General features: G+C 40.6%; 1 protein-coding gene across 1 annotated transcript in view; it reads left to right on the forward strand.

Moving 5' to 3' along the window:
* LOC132126248 (phosphatase and actin regulator 3-like) overlaps positions 1-11,273 on the forward strand; it is a 30,425-nt gene extending 19,152 nt beyond the window's left edge. Inside the window, exons 2-8 of the mRNA XM_059537378.1 lie at positions 2,143-2,304; positions 3,711-3,785; positions 3,933-4,082; positions 5,383-5,595; positions 5,730-5,913; positions 6,828-7,018; positions 11,116-11,273. Coding sequence (XP_059393361.1) covers positions 2,143-2,304; positions 3,711-3,785; positions 3,933-4,082; positions 5,383-5,595; positions 5,730-5,913; positions 6,828-7,018; positions 11,116-11,273 — 1,133 coding nt within the window. The remainder of the gene's footprint in view (positions 1-2,142; positions 2,305-3,710; positions 3,786-3,932; positions 4,083-5,382; positions 5,596-5,729; positions 5,914-6,827; positions 7,019-11,115) is intronic.
* Positions 11,274-14,699: the final 3,426 nt, after the last annotated feature.

A 14,699-nucleotide genomic window follows, 5' to 3' on the forward strand; every position in this document is an offset into this window, starting at 1 on the left:
TTTCAAAAAGACTTGTAATATCCTTCTGAGAACCAGAAAAAAAAACGTTATGAATTTAGTATTTATTCCATGTCATTACATTGTTTAGAGTATAAGAAAAAAAATCAAAGGTAACATTTTTGAGAAATTATATTTTATTCAGGTTATGCTGTGTCTTCTGTAGAGGACACCAGGACTCAGATTTTAATTTTTTTTTAGGTTTCAGGGTGAATTTGTTTAAAGGGTTTTTTAAAGATCATTATTTTGTGTATTTGGTGTAACAGAATATGTTGACATGCTTTAATGTTCAGAAAACACATTATTTTTCAAGTACTGTGCATTATTGTAGGTCCTCTATGCCCCGCCTCTCTCGAACGCATAGTTTTCTACAAAGTCCCTCCTACTGACAAGCACAGTCTGCTCTGATTGGCCAAGTGACCCAGTGCATTGTTATTGGCCGAACACCGCAAGCACTTGTCAGAAATGTAACACCCCTTTCCATAATCACGAGCTTCATCTTTCAAAATAAATGTAAAGACAGATAATAATTTCCATAGTTTTACCATCAGTTCAAGCTGAAAGAGGAACAGAGTCACGTGACAGACACAGTGATGAAGCTCATACGTGTTTGCAGTACACAACCCTGTTAAGACAGCTGACTGTGTGACCCTCTCTCTCTCTCTCTCTCTCTCCCTCGTTCTCTCTCTCTTTCCAACACACACACTTTCACACTCAATACGCTAAACTCCGCATTTTAACATTCAATAGCAAATACTTAAACTAATAATAAAAAATACCTACAGTAGGTGATTCAGAAGTGCCAGATTTTCGTAAAAAAAAGTCAGAATGACCTTCTCCTAGGTTCAGGAAACGGTCGTCCATAAAATGCATTGCTGTTCTGTTGTAAGTAATCTTACAGATTTCTAAATGCATCTACTTTCGGAAGAACAAATAAAGTGCTTTTGCTTTCACCTAGATACACACACATCTCCCTGACATGACTGCTTCAGCACTAACTGTGTTACTGAAACCATGGCTTATTTCTTTGCGTCAACATTTCGGCAGCCTAATGCTAATATTTCCACATAGTGATGTAGAGATGTGGGGGCGTGTTTATAAATGAGGTGTTTTTGGGGGCGTGGCAGAGTGAGACTTTAGTGTTTGCAACTTTACAGATCCTTTTCATGCACCAAGAGCTTGTAACACTCCCAAAGAGAATTTTTAATTTTTTTTAAATTGCATCATATGACCCCTTTAAGGATGCATATCAATGTGCTGTTGGGACAGGATGTTGAAAAAAAGAAGTGTAATAATGTGAGTAATAATTTCATGAAAATATTGATATATGATTTATTTCGCTATTCAATTGTTTTGTCTCCCAAAAATAATATATAATAAACATGCTTTTAGTCCAACTGTCGTCTACAGTTGACATTTCATCCCCAAGGAATATCATTGGGCCCTTTTGCAGCTGTTATTAACATCTGTCCCAGGTGTCCTGATGTCAAGTGGACAACACCAAATACTGGTGTGAACTGCATCCAAAATGCTTTGTGATGCAGTCAGTAGCTACATTAACATGCACCCAAATAATCAGACTGATGTCATGTCAGACTGAAAAGCCTTAAAGGGTTAGTTCACCCAATAATCAAAATTATGTCATTAATAACTCACCCTCATGTCGTTCCAAACCCGTGAGACCTCCGTTCATCTTCAGAACACAGTTTAAGATATTTTAGATTTAGTCCGAGAGCTCTCAGTCCCTCCATTGAAGCTGTGTGTACGGTCTACTGTCCATGTCCAGAAAGGGAAGAAAAACATCTTCAAAGTAGTCCATGTGACATCAGAGGGTCAGTTAGAATATTTTGAAGCATCGAAAATACACTTTGGTCCAAAAATAGCAAAAACTAAACAAAAACAAAAATAACAAAAACTACGACTTTGATTTTGAATCAAATTTAGAAAAATTATGTTTTTCATTTTTCATTTTGTCATTAATTTCATTTTTCATTTTGTCATTTATTACATAATTTTCCTTTTTGGGAGAACTATCCCTTTAAAGGTGCCATATGTTCTTGTTGATCTTGTTGGTGTGTTCAATCTTGCAAACCTGAGTGTGCATCTAGTCTGAGATCGTTTGTGCTGCTCTGTGTTTTGTCGTAGATGTGATGGATCAGCACAGAGCGCTTCACTCCGGTTGTCTGGTGTCGGGGGTCCGAACTCCCCCCATCCGACGCAACAGCAAACTGGCCAGCCTGGGACGCATCTTCAAGCCCTGGAAGTGGAGGAAAAAGAAAAATGAAAAACTGAGACAGGGTTCTACAGGTGAGTTAGGAAAAGTAAACCAATAATGTATAAAGGTCAGGGAGAATTACCCATCCATCAAATGAATGTCACTGCATTTCAGCTTTCATGTTATTACATTATATCACTGTAATTTCAGCAATACAATTAATAGTTCCATTTCTAGATTCTGACAGGTTAATGCTAAATTCAAGAAAAATCATTCAAGCAACAGTGTGATTTAAATAGTGAAAGTGACGTGACATTCAGCCAAGTATGGTGACCCATACTCAGAATTTGTGCTCTGCATTTAACCCATCCGAAATGCACACACACAGAGCAGTGAACACACACACACACACACACTGTGAGCACACACCCGGAGCAGTGGGCAGCCATTTATGCTGCGGCGCCCGGGGAGCAGTTGGGGGTTCAAAGCCTTGCTCAAGGGCACCTAAGTCGTGGTATTGAAGGTGGAGAGAGAACTGTACATGCACTTCCCCCACCCACAATTCCTGCCGGCCCGGGACTCGAACTCACAACCTTTCGATTGGGAGTCCAACTCTCTAACCATTAGGCCACAACTTCCCACCAAGGGAAACTGAAGTCAGTGCTGAGTCACTTACATTTTAAACAGTGGCTAGGAAAAGCTGTTTGTTTAGTCCAAAATGTTTTTCTTTAACAAATGTTGTCAGTTGACATGAACGTGTAATAAACACTGATCATTTCTTAAATAAAATGATGTAGAAAAAGGAAATATGGATAATTATTGAAATATGGAAATTGTGTGTAATACTTTTACAGTTTAATTAAAGCTACAAGACCTAGAGCAAAGGTTCACAACCTTTGAAGAACTGTTCATTTTAGATCAGAAACAAAGAGTGCCAATTTAAATAAAATTAATTCAATATTTCAATGTTTCATATTTCATTATTTAAACATAATTGGTTAGATTTATATTCATTGTTTTAATAATAATAATAATAATAATAATAATAAAGTAATAAAATAAAACACGTAAATTATTACAATTAATACATTTCACAATTACAAATGTTTTAATGACAAAATATTTCTCTGGGATTTATCTTTATATTTTATTAACAATGAATCGTCATGACTTTACTGGCGATTTCTGTTTACAGGGTTTTGAAATTATTATTACTATTATTTACTGGCAGATAGCAGTTTAAAATATTTCAGAGCTTGACATAACTAGAAGGTGTATATTTATTATAAAAATGTCTTTAGTTGTTACTTATTTTTTTCTAAATAAAGCTTGACCTTTAATTTTATTGCTTATTGTTTGTTGAATAAAAGAGTTCCAATGTCAAACTGAATAAATGTGTTTTTCATCACATCATTTTTAGCATTGCTTCTCAGTATCTGTTGCTTGATTCGGAGACTGAAGGAGTGAGGTGTTCAGTGAGCTGTGTTTGACTCTGCAGGGCTGGAGAGGAAAGGGCCCAGCAGGCAGAATCGTGACGATCTTGTCAGGAAGGGCCTGGCAGAGGCTGGCATGGGTGAGAAACATCACTCTTCAGCTCCCCGCTGTCAGCAGCAGCGTACATGCGTAACGTTAGCGAGATCGCCTGGTCCTGTTTGACCACCAGCAGAGTTAGGAGGCTTTCATGAGAACGTGATGACAGTCGTTCTTCCCGTGCTTACAGAGTCGGGTCAGGCGTGTGGTGTGAGTCCAGACGAGACAGGAGCCCCGGCGCGGGACGAGTCTGACGGAGAGGAGCGCGAGGACGAGCCCATGGCTCCGCTGGCCAGCAACACTGAGGATCTCGGGTCTGATGGGGACAATCTGTCCGCAGGTCAGGATCCCAGGAACATATATTTATATTTATGCATTTAGCAGATGCTTTTTATCCAAAGCGACTTACAGTACATTCAGGCTAACAGTTTTTACCTAACATGTGTTCCCTGGGAATCGAACCCACAACCTCTTGAGCCACAGGAACATGGAGCAAAGACGGCTGCTGATAACTTCATCACTGTTGCAATGTTTCTACAGTCATGTTTTTGTAATATAGTGCTCTGGTGGGTGAACTTGACCTTCAGGCTTCATAGTGAAAAAACGTTGGAGAATGTTATACAAGTCTTTCTGCTTCAAAATTTAATTCAATGTGTCTTTGTAATTATTTGTGAAATTCGTTAGCAATTTCTGAGAGAAAATTATTTTAAAGTAAAGAAGTCCTGGTCAAAAAGCCCAAAACAAGGCCAGATCAAAGGTGTAGATGCCCCACAATGCACTGCAAACTCACATTAATGGACAAAAACAATTTCCATATGATTTCTTTCTTAACTTTATTTATTTATAGCTGAATATTCTGTTTCAGGAATATGACTCATTAGGGAAGCAAAATAGGTTGCACGTCATCTTGATTCTGACACTGAAAAAATTACTGTATAAACAGATTTCATTTAGAAATTGCTAGAAACAATTACATGGAAATGGCAAAAAAATTATTTGATATGTATGCAGGTAATGTACATTTTCACCTTCAACAAGTTATGACTCATTCATATGTTGAAAATGGACAAATGTGTTGTCTTCACTAGTGAACAATACATTTACTAAAACAAATGTGAAAAGCATGCTAAGTATACTAAAAATACAGTTACATTTGTATGTAATTAATAAAAATACCCTGCAGAAGTGCTTTTGTTATACTAAACTTAAAATCTGCTAAACTGGACTAATTAATTTTGTGCTCATTGCACTTTAATTGTGCTTTTATTCAACTAAAGATACACTGAAGTGTATTTAATTGTGCTAATGTGGAACTATTACTAGTATACTTCAGGTACACTTTAAAATCTTGCATTTAAAGACTGCAAAAATTCAAAGATCATACAATCTTCATCAACATTGACATTAAAACACATTTTAGGCTTAATATTAAGAAATGTGCATTGTGCACAAGTAGTACTCCAAATCAAGTTTATTTATCATTTCTCGAGCGATATTTGTTGTCAATCGATTTGAACTATACTTAGTATTAAATAAATGTATTTGAAATAATTGCCTTTTTCCACTAGGCTTGAGCAGTGCTGAAGCAGCACTAGGTGGAGGCAGAGATTACAGAACGCTCTTTTCTGATCTCTTTACAGCACGAGACGCCACAGAGATGATAGACACAGAAGGGGAACTTGAACAAAGTGAGGATGAGGAGAAGTCCTGTGTTGATGCCTCGAGCCGAGGGGCCAGTGTGGGGCCCCCTGAGGCCCCAGAGCACCATGAGCCGAAAAAAGAGGAGGCGCCACCACTCAGAGAAGTCCACACTCCTCCAGCCAAACTTCCTGTGAAGCTGCTGACTCGACTGGGTAGCCTTGACAGTCCGTATCAATTCATCAGATGCATTTAAATTAGCTTTCTAGAGTTGTCCAGAAGAGTGCTTGTTTTAAGTAATTATGAAACTAAATTAGTCATTATTTGTATTTTTGCTCTTGTCCGTTAGGTACCCACTCTAATCAGAGCCGGCCCGCTCCTGCCACGCTGCCCAGGAACTTCACCCTGCCCAAAGACGCCCTGCGGGGCAGGATCTGCACCCCCACCGGCTCCCCTCACTTAGGTCTGATGCCCCCTAGCTGCATCATTGAGGAATTGCACCGTGCGCTGGCCACCAAACACCGGCAGGACAGGTGAGACACCCTTCAGAATAATTCATCCAGATTCTCTCATCATTGATTAAGATAGATGTAGTTCATATGAATTGTGTGATATGTCGTCACATGATAGGTACATTACTGTTCAAAGGTTGGGGTCAGTAAGATATTTTAATGTTTTTCAAAATAAGTCTCACCAGAGCTGCGTTTATTCGACCAAAAAAATACAGAAATATTTAAATATTTAAAACAGTTGTTTTCTATGTGATTGTGTTAAACTATAATTTATTTCTGTGATGTGCAGCTGTATTTTCAGCATCATTCCTCCAGTCTTCAGTGTCACATGATCTTCAGAAATCATGAAAATATGACGATTTACTGCTTGAGAAACATTACTGATTATTATCAATCAGTTCTACTGCCATTTATTATTATTATTATATATTTTTTTGTTGTTGTTGAAATCTTGATTAATTTTATTTTTCATAATTCTTTGACTTCAAACTTCAAAAGAACAGCATTTATTTAAAATAGAAACTATCATTTGCAGTCGATTTGTCTTTGCTCAAGAAAAGTATTAATGTTCTTCAACAACAGCAACAAAAGTTTCTAACCCCAAACTTTTAAACAGTAGTGTGTCATTTTGCATGGAGAAACTTTTTTAAACATAATTTATGCGTTTGGCCATTTGATGATGGCACCTTGCTGTTATAAAATGCATTACGCCACGTTTGAGACGACTGACTGCTCACCGGTTGGGTTCTCTCATACTGTATCACATTTATCGGAGATCTATTCCTGTATTGTGACTTCTCAGGGACAAACATGGCACATTTAACTGTGTTTATCCCTCAGATGAGACAGTATGGGAAATTAAACACAGTCAGGGAGTTCAGATGCATGAAATATTTTCCAATCATTTTTACATGCACATCTTTGTTCCTGCATAGTTTCCATGGAAAGGAGATGCGTAGCTCACCCAGACGGCGCTCAGATGGACGGCTGTCCCGCACCTCCAGCACTGAGAATGAGCCGAGCGCAGAGGTGCAGAACCAAAAAGAGGCCGAAGAGAACAAGGAGAACATGCGTCTGGACGAATACTACAGCGACCCGGACAGCTGGAACGAGTCCGTCATCTCTGGTCTGTTGCTTTGTGCTGCTTGTGGACATCAGTGTTAAATAAGAACCTTTTTTTTCATTAGCTAATTAACAATATTTGCAAAGTATCTGTTTAATGAAACAAAAATGAACATTATTTATATATAGTATTCATTATATTGGAATATATCTTTTTTAATTTAGTTAATATTGTAATATTTAAAATGATAATATGGTGATAAGATGGTGAATGGGCCAATGAATCAGGGACTCAGGCCGATGTCCCAGGTGGACAGCCAGACCGTCTGACCAGGTTGGTATTCCGGAGCATCAGATCGGCGAAGGTCGGCTGTCATCCTGCACCTACGTAGAGCCCGTTGCAGTTGATGGTGAGCCGTGTCCTGGGGATGTATTGATGTCCCGGTGGGCAACCCAGGGGAGTGTTGGCAGAGGGATTGGAGAAAGGTAGGGTCTCTGCGGACCAGGTAATGGGGCTGACGATTACTTTCTCAGGAAGTATGGTTTCAGGTTCTTCTAGGATTTCTTTGGGGGCGTGACACCGGGACAGGGCGTCAGCCTTAATGTTCTTGGCCCCTGGGCGATACGAGATGGAAAAGTTGGAGCGGGTGAAGAATAGCGCCCAGCGGGCCTGTCTTGGATTCAGCCTCTTGGCGATACATAAATATTAGAGGTCCTTATGGTCTGTGAGGACAAGAAAAGGGTGTTTGGCTCCCTCCAGCCAATGCCTCCATTCCTCCAGGGCCAACTTGATGGCCAGCAGCTCGCGGTTGCTGATGTCGTAATTGACCTCCGCCGGGTTGAGCTTCCGAGAGAAGAAGGCACATAGATGGAGGCGACTGGGATTCCCCTGCTGTGACAGGACTGCTCCCACTCCGGTGGTGGAGGTGTCGACTTTGACGACGAAGGGTCGATTGGGGTCAGGATGCACCAGGAGTGGAGCGGTCGTGAAAGCCTCCTTGAGGGAGTTGAAGGCCTCTGTGGCGGCTGGGGTCCATGACAGTGATTTGAGTTTGTTTCGGAGGAGGTTAGTGAGAGGGTTGGTGATGGAACTGTAATTTTGAATAAAGCGTATGTAGAAATTGGCAAAGCCGAGAAATCGTTGAAGTTCTTTGATGGTGGTAGGAAGTGGGTCAGTTTCTGACAGCGTTTACCTTCCCCTCTGCCACTGCTGTCGATGTTATATCCAAGGAGCTCTACTGAGGGCTGATGGAAGGAGCATTTTTTGGCCTTGAGGTAGAGCTGAAAGGCCCTCAGGCGTTGCAGGACCTCCGCTACGTGGCGACGATGTTCCGTTAGGCTCCGGGAGTAAATTAGGATATCGAGTGATTAGTAAACGAGGACGAACTTATGGAGGAACTCCCGGAGCATGTCATGGATAAAGTCTTGGAACACGGAGGGGGCGTTAACAAGTCCATACGGCACCACCAAGTACTCATATTGGCCAGTAGGGGTGATGAAGGCAGTTTTCCACTCATCCCCCTCACGTATCCGAATGAGGTTGTACGCACTGCGGAGGTCCAACTTGGTGAACACAGTGGCACCACGGAGATGTTCAAGGGCAGCTGGGAGAAGGGGAAGTGGATAGCGGAACTTGACTGTTATATTGTTGAGGGCATGGTAGTCAATACAGGGCCGTAAGCCTCCGTCCTTCTTCTCCACAAAGAAAAAACTGGAAGCAGCAGGGGAGGTAGATGGACGAATGTAACCTTGAGCCAGCACCTCCTTGATGTAATCCTCCATGGCCTTCTCCTCCGGGATGGAAAGGGGATATATCCTTCCTTTAGGCACTGGTTCACCCAGAAGCAGATCGATGGCACAGTCCCACGGCCAGTGTGGAGGCAGCTTGGAGGCCTGTTTGGGGCAGAATACGTCGCTGAAGGGGGCGTAACAGGTCGTAATGGAGATGGATTGTTTTTCCATCAGGCTCTCGATGGAGGTGGTACATACAGAAAGAGGTTCCAGGGAAAGTTTGGCTGGAACAGGGTAACCACTGATGCAGCCCTGTAAACAGGAGATGATTGTGCTGCTCCAATCACGGGCGCCCTAGGATGACGTCAGCAGTGAATTCCTCCAGAACCAGCAGATGGATCTCCTCTTGATGGAGTAGTCTGGTTTGGAGGGTGATGGGGCCCACACTATGACGTATACATCTTCGACTCAAAGACTTTTTTTAGTTATTGTGTGGACCTGGTAGGCTAACGGTGTTGCTGTGGTAGCGAGCTTGAGTTGACGGCAGAGGGCGCCGGAGATGAAGTTGCCGGCTGACCCAGAATCGAGGAGGGCGGAAACTGGAAGAGAGATGTCAGCGGCAGTAAGTGTCACTATTGTGGTGAGTGGTTTCATTTGATACTTCGAAGGGAAAATGTCACTCACCATGGGACGAGGAGGACGGACGGGGCATACGGAGATGATATGCCCCGGAGATGCACAGTAAAGGCAGAGATTCTGGGCCAGCCATCTTTGTTGTTCAGCAGCAGTGAGTTGATAGGAATTGACGAGCATGGGCTCGCTTGCTGGTTCTAGGGAGCTGACGGTCTCTGGTTGGCAGAGTGGCGAGTTGGAATACGCCTGGCCCTGGTGCTCTTCGAGGCACGACTGCATACGGGTGGCGAAGCGGATGGAGAGTTGAATGAAACGTTCTAGCCCAATGGTATCCTCGTATGCAGCGAGATGCAACTGCACTCGAGGTTCCAATCCCTGACGGTAGGTAGTCAGCAAGGTCTGTTCATTCCATCCGCTGGAGGCCGCAAGAGTCCTGAACTTAAGAGCATATTCATTGACAGACATTTTTCCTGTTTCAAGTTATAAAGCTCCTCACCAATAGAAGAGTTCCAAGTTGGTTTGCCAAAAACTTCTTGGAAATGGTCGATGAAGCTATAATAAAACTGGATAACTGGGTTATTCTGTGTCCAAATTGAATCGGCCCACTGAAGTGCTTTACCTTGTAATTGAGATATCAGGCAGGCCACTTTAGATCTTTCGGTAGGGTATAAGTGCGGTTGCATCTCCAGGACCAGTGAACATTGGAGCAGGAATCTGCTGCAATCCTCCGCCGAACCAGAGTAGGGCGCCGGCTTGGCCATGGGACTGGCGTGCACGGCAGGTGAGGAAGTGGTGGTGTTGTCAGCGGAAGTGCTCGCAGATGATGGGGATGCGGGAAGAGTGGTGAGTGTCCGACGCAAAGCATCAACCAGGTCCTGGAAGGGGTCCGTGAGGCTCATGCTTGTGCCAATCGGTCTTGGTCCGGTCTTCTGTTATGGAATACCAGTACAGGAGGCTGAAAGTAACAGAAACACAGTTTATTGAGGCACAAGCAGAGGAGCGGGTTGTGCTGGGTGATGTGATGGTGTGATGAAGGGATGAATGGATGAAGGGGATCCGTAGTGGAATGGTTTTCAGACGCTGGGGGAAGTGGATACACACACACACGCATGAAGAAGATGGAGATCTTCTTGAGATTGCTGGAGAGAGGTAAGTAAAGATAGATAGAATTAGTCCTTAAGAGTAAGCATACAGGTAAAACCTTGTTGTGAACGAGACCGGACGCTGACTGGGTGCGTGTGTGTGGTATTTGTAGTGATATGGTGATTGCTGGTGGATGAGGATCAGGTGGGAGTGATTAGTATTCAGGTGAGGGAGTGCGCTGTGATTGGTAGGTGGTGGAACCTGGCGTTTCTGTAACAAAATCATCTTTAAAGTTGTTCAAAAGAAGCGCTTAGCAATGCATATTACTAATCAAAAATTAAGTTTTGATATATTTACAGTAGGAAATTTACTAAATATCTCCACGGAACATGATCTTTACTTAATATCTTAATGATTTTTGGCATAAAAGACCAGGACTGAATGAGACCCAACACTGTCTACAGCACTGCACTGCTGATTCCTTCATGGATGTGTAATAATGAAAAAAAACTAACTCAATTTGGAGCAAACTTACTGCTTATAGTGGAAATGCTTAAAAATTCTACAGACGTTCTACACATCATATCATATTGAATGGTTGTCATGAAACCTGTAATAATAAAACCAACCCCTGGGTCATGAACATGCCTGGCTCGTGTTTGTCCATTTTACCCTCAATAATGATCATATGAACATTTGTTTGGGTCTGTGCAGGTACACTTCCACGACGAATAAGGAAAGAGCTTCTAGCAGTAAAGCTGCATAACAGACCCAGCAAACAGGAGCTGGAGGACAGGAACATCTTCCCTGTGCGCAGTGATCGGGAACGCCAGGAGATTCGCCAGCAGATTGAAATGAAGCTTGCCAAGTGAGTCTGGTTATGTCCTGTTATACTGATGCTGTGAACGTTTCATTTACATTTAATATACTTATCATATAACATATAATAACACTGATCAAAAGTTTAGGTCTGTAAGATTTTTTAAAAGAAATAGATACTTTTATTCCCCAGGGATACATTCATTTAATTTAAAAGTTCTTCTGAACTTTCTATTCACAGACAATATTGATAATAACCAGAAATTTTTCTTCTCTGTAGTGCCCTGTTTTTACAGTAGACATCGACTGCGGACACAATACAGAAGTAAAAATGCTTGTCACACAAAAATAAACAAAATTGCTAAAAGCTATGGGAATTTTTTGTCCCTTTTTAAATGTTCTTGAGTTTATTTTCCTATCCTGCTAGTGCATTATTATATGGTTAGTTGCATGCTATTATTTGCTTTTAGAGTTGTTTTCCCCCTGCTGTCTGCAATCAGAACAGACCTGTGACCATTTTTTAAGTTTTAAAGATGGTCTGAATGACTCGTGCAATGAAAACAAATTGTGAAAAACTTTTTAGGACTGTATTGTGTGGACTTACGTTATAATTTAGCTTTGGAAAGTGTGTGTAATATTAGGGTTAATTAATATTTTTTAAAGAATGCTTTGCCTTAAAAATGAAAATTTGGTCATTATTAACTAACCCTTGGGCTTTCATGGATATCAATGTAAATTATTATGTTGCAGTTTGAGATATTAGTGATTTTCGGTTTGCGTTGCATCTGTCATGCCAGGTGTTTTTTTTAGCCATCAGTTTAATGACCATGCAGTGCATGTGTGTGTACAGTACCTACAGCACATATTAACTTCATGTCAACCAGTAGAGGGAGCTAAAACATTTCTGTGAAACCCAAGCAAATGCTTACACACTAGTGTTGCCACCCTTTGTTTTCTGTGGGATTTGAGTAAGCAGACTGGATGAGGTTGACAAAACCTCGATTCTTTAGTCAGTGAAGCATTTTTGTGTTCATTTTGAGTTTGTGTGATTTTGAGTTGGGCTTTGGATCATTGTTCTGCTAGAAGATTCAACCATGGCCAAGGCTTCCTGATGGTCAGACAGGTAGTTTATGATATCATGTATCCCAACAAGATTTCCATGGGCCTTCTGAATGAAAAAATACCCCAGACATCCATCAGTATACTACACAGGGTCCTTTTGGCTGTGCCAAATCCATTCCTAGTTGTGTGTCTCCAAAAAGCTATTTTGGCCTAATTTCTCTAAAGAGTTCCACTAAAAGTTCCAGTAATGTTTAACAGAATGAAGGTGAATGAGTTTGTTATTTAATGGCAGCTAAAGCTGTTTTATGACACCCTCCCGAACAAGTTGAGGTTATGTAGGTGGCGTCTGGTGTTTTGGAGATTTTCTGAACCAGAAACCAACTAATGTCTGCAATTCTTCAAATGTGATACTTACAGATTTTTTTATTAGTATATGTATATTTTTGTGCCGTGAAAAATTAGCTATTTAATGATTTGTTCACATGAATCATTTGAAAAAACAGACAGTGGGGCGGGTGTTTCAAATGGTAAACGGTTTAGATATTTAAGCGCGTCACAGATTTTCATAGAGCAATAGTCAGATAAACCTCTTTTTGTCTTGCTCTCCAGAAAACTTTAAGCTAGCTTTTAGGGTAGCCAGATGTCCTCTATTTCCTGGGAAATACAGGGCCTTCCTGTACTAAACAGGACATCTGCTTAATGTTTGAAAGCCATTTCATTTAGAGAAAAAAACAATCAACACAGTCTTTGCAAGCATGCTCATTCTTAGTGGTATTTTTATATTCGCTTTGAATTTCATTTCTTGGAGACCACCTTCAGGCATCCACATGAGATGGGCTCATTTATCATTTATGTTTCTTGCTTAAGTTGTTCAAGTCAGTTGGTTATGCCTCGTCAGTGACTGCGTAAAAACAGAAATTTCTGCCAGTGTCCTCTTGGTTCCAGTGTATTCATCCTCCTCACCTGTAATTATAAGTGAGCTAATAAAATATTAATGAGTATGTTGTGTGTAATCCCAATGGCTGTAAATAACTGGAGAGCTGCTGGAGTAAGAGGAACAGAGCAAAAACTGTTAACTGGCCACTGTTTAATGGACATTTACTAAGCAACTGATTCCTTGACTAAAGCTGGACTGATTTTTATTACTATGCTTTCTCTGTATGCTCAAGTCACACATGCACATTGAATTGTTTTGCACTGATTGGTTGCTCCACAAGGTGACAGCACTGATGCTAGGTGTTGTTTCACAGTCAAACAAGAAATGGATGAGAAGGAAAAACTAGCAACAAACCAGTGGAGACAATAGATGGATACATTTGTGTCAGGGGGTTCAGATATTCAAGGTCTCGTTTTTCGTGCTTTTTTGAAGCTTTGATTGGGTTTACAGTGTGCAATATAACATGTGTTCATGTTTCGCGTGTAAAAAAACAGTATTTTTCACACAATTCACCTATCTGTATACCGCTGTTTTCACTGTCATAAAAACGGGCTGATGACTTCCTTCTTCTATAAAGTCCCTCCCTTCAGAAATACGTAACGAGTTCTGATTGGGCCAGCGGTTCCTGTGTTGTGATTCGACAGCAGCTGAGCGCACGCTGCCCTCCTGGAAATGCGATTGGGCTAGTTTTGGACTAGTTTTGAGAAGCAAGTGTGCAGGATTTGTTTTGAAAACCTGGCAATCCTGATCTGAACGCACGTGCTGGAGATGTACTTCTAATCACAGTAGCGTTTTTACTGACGAGATGCGCATTAAAATCGCATTCGATTTTTTTGCACAGCCCTACCATCTAGTTAAAGGTCCCAAGACATGGATTATTTCCTTTTTTTTTTAAATGCTTTTTTAATGCTTCCTTAGGTGTACTTATATTGTTAGTATGATTTTTACATTTAAAATTTAGAAATAAAAAGCATTTTTATATCCTGATATTAACCCTCTGGCTTGAATGCTCTGTTTGAAGGGGCGTGTCTGCTGTGAGACGCCGAGTAAATAACAACTGTTGTGATTGGCTGACATCTTTGCATTTGAAATGCGTATTACATATGGAACCCCTTTCAAATATATATATATATATATATATATATATATATATATATATATATATATATATATATATATATATATATATATATATATATATATATATATATATATATATATATATATAGGTCCTTCTCAAAAAATTAGCATATTGTGATAAAGTTCATTATTTTCCATAATGTAATGATAAAAATTAAACTTTCATATATCTTAGATTCATTGCACACCAACTGAAATATTTCAGGTCTTTTATTGTTTTAATACTGATGATTTTGGCATACAGCTCATGAAAACCCAAAATTCCTATCAAAAAATTTGCATATCATGAAAAGGTTCTCTAAACAAGCTATTAACCTAATCATCTGAATCAACTAATTAA

This window comes from Carassius carassius, chromosome 44 (assembly GCF_963082965.1).
Source record: "Carassius carassius chromosome 44, fCarCar2.1, whole genome shotgun sequence".
Classification (NCBI taxonomy): Eukaryota; Metazoa; Chordata; class Actinopteri; order Cypriniformes; family Cyprinidae; genus Carassius; species Carassius carassius.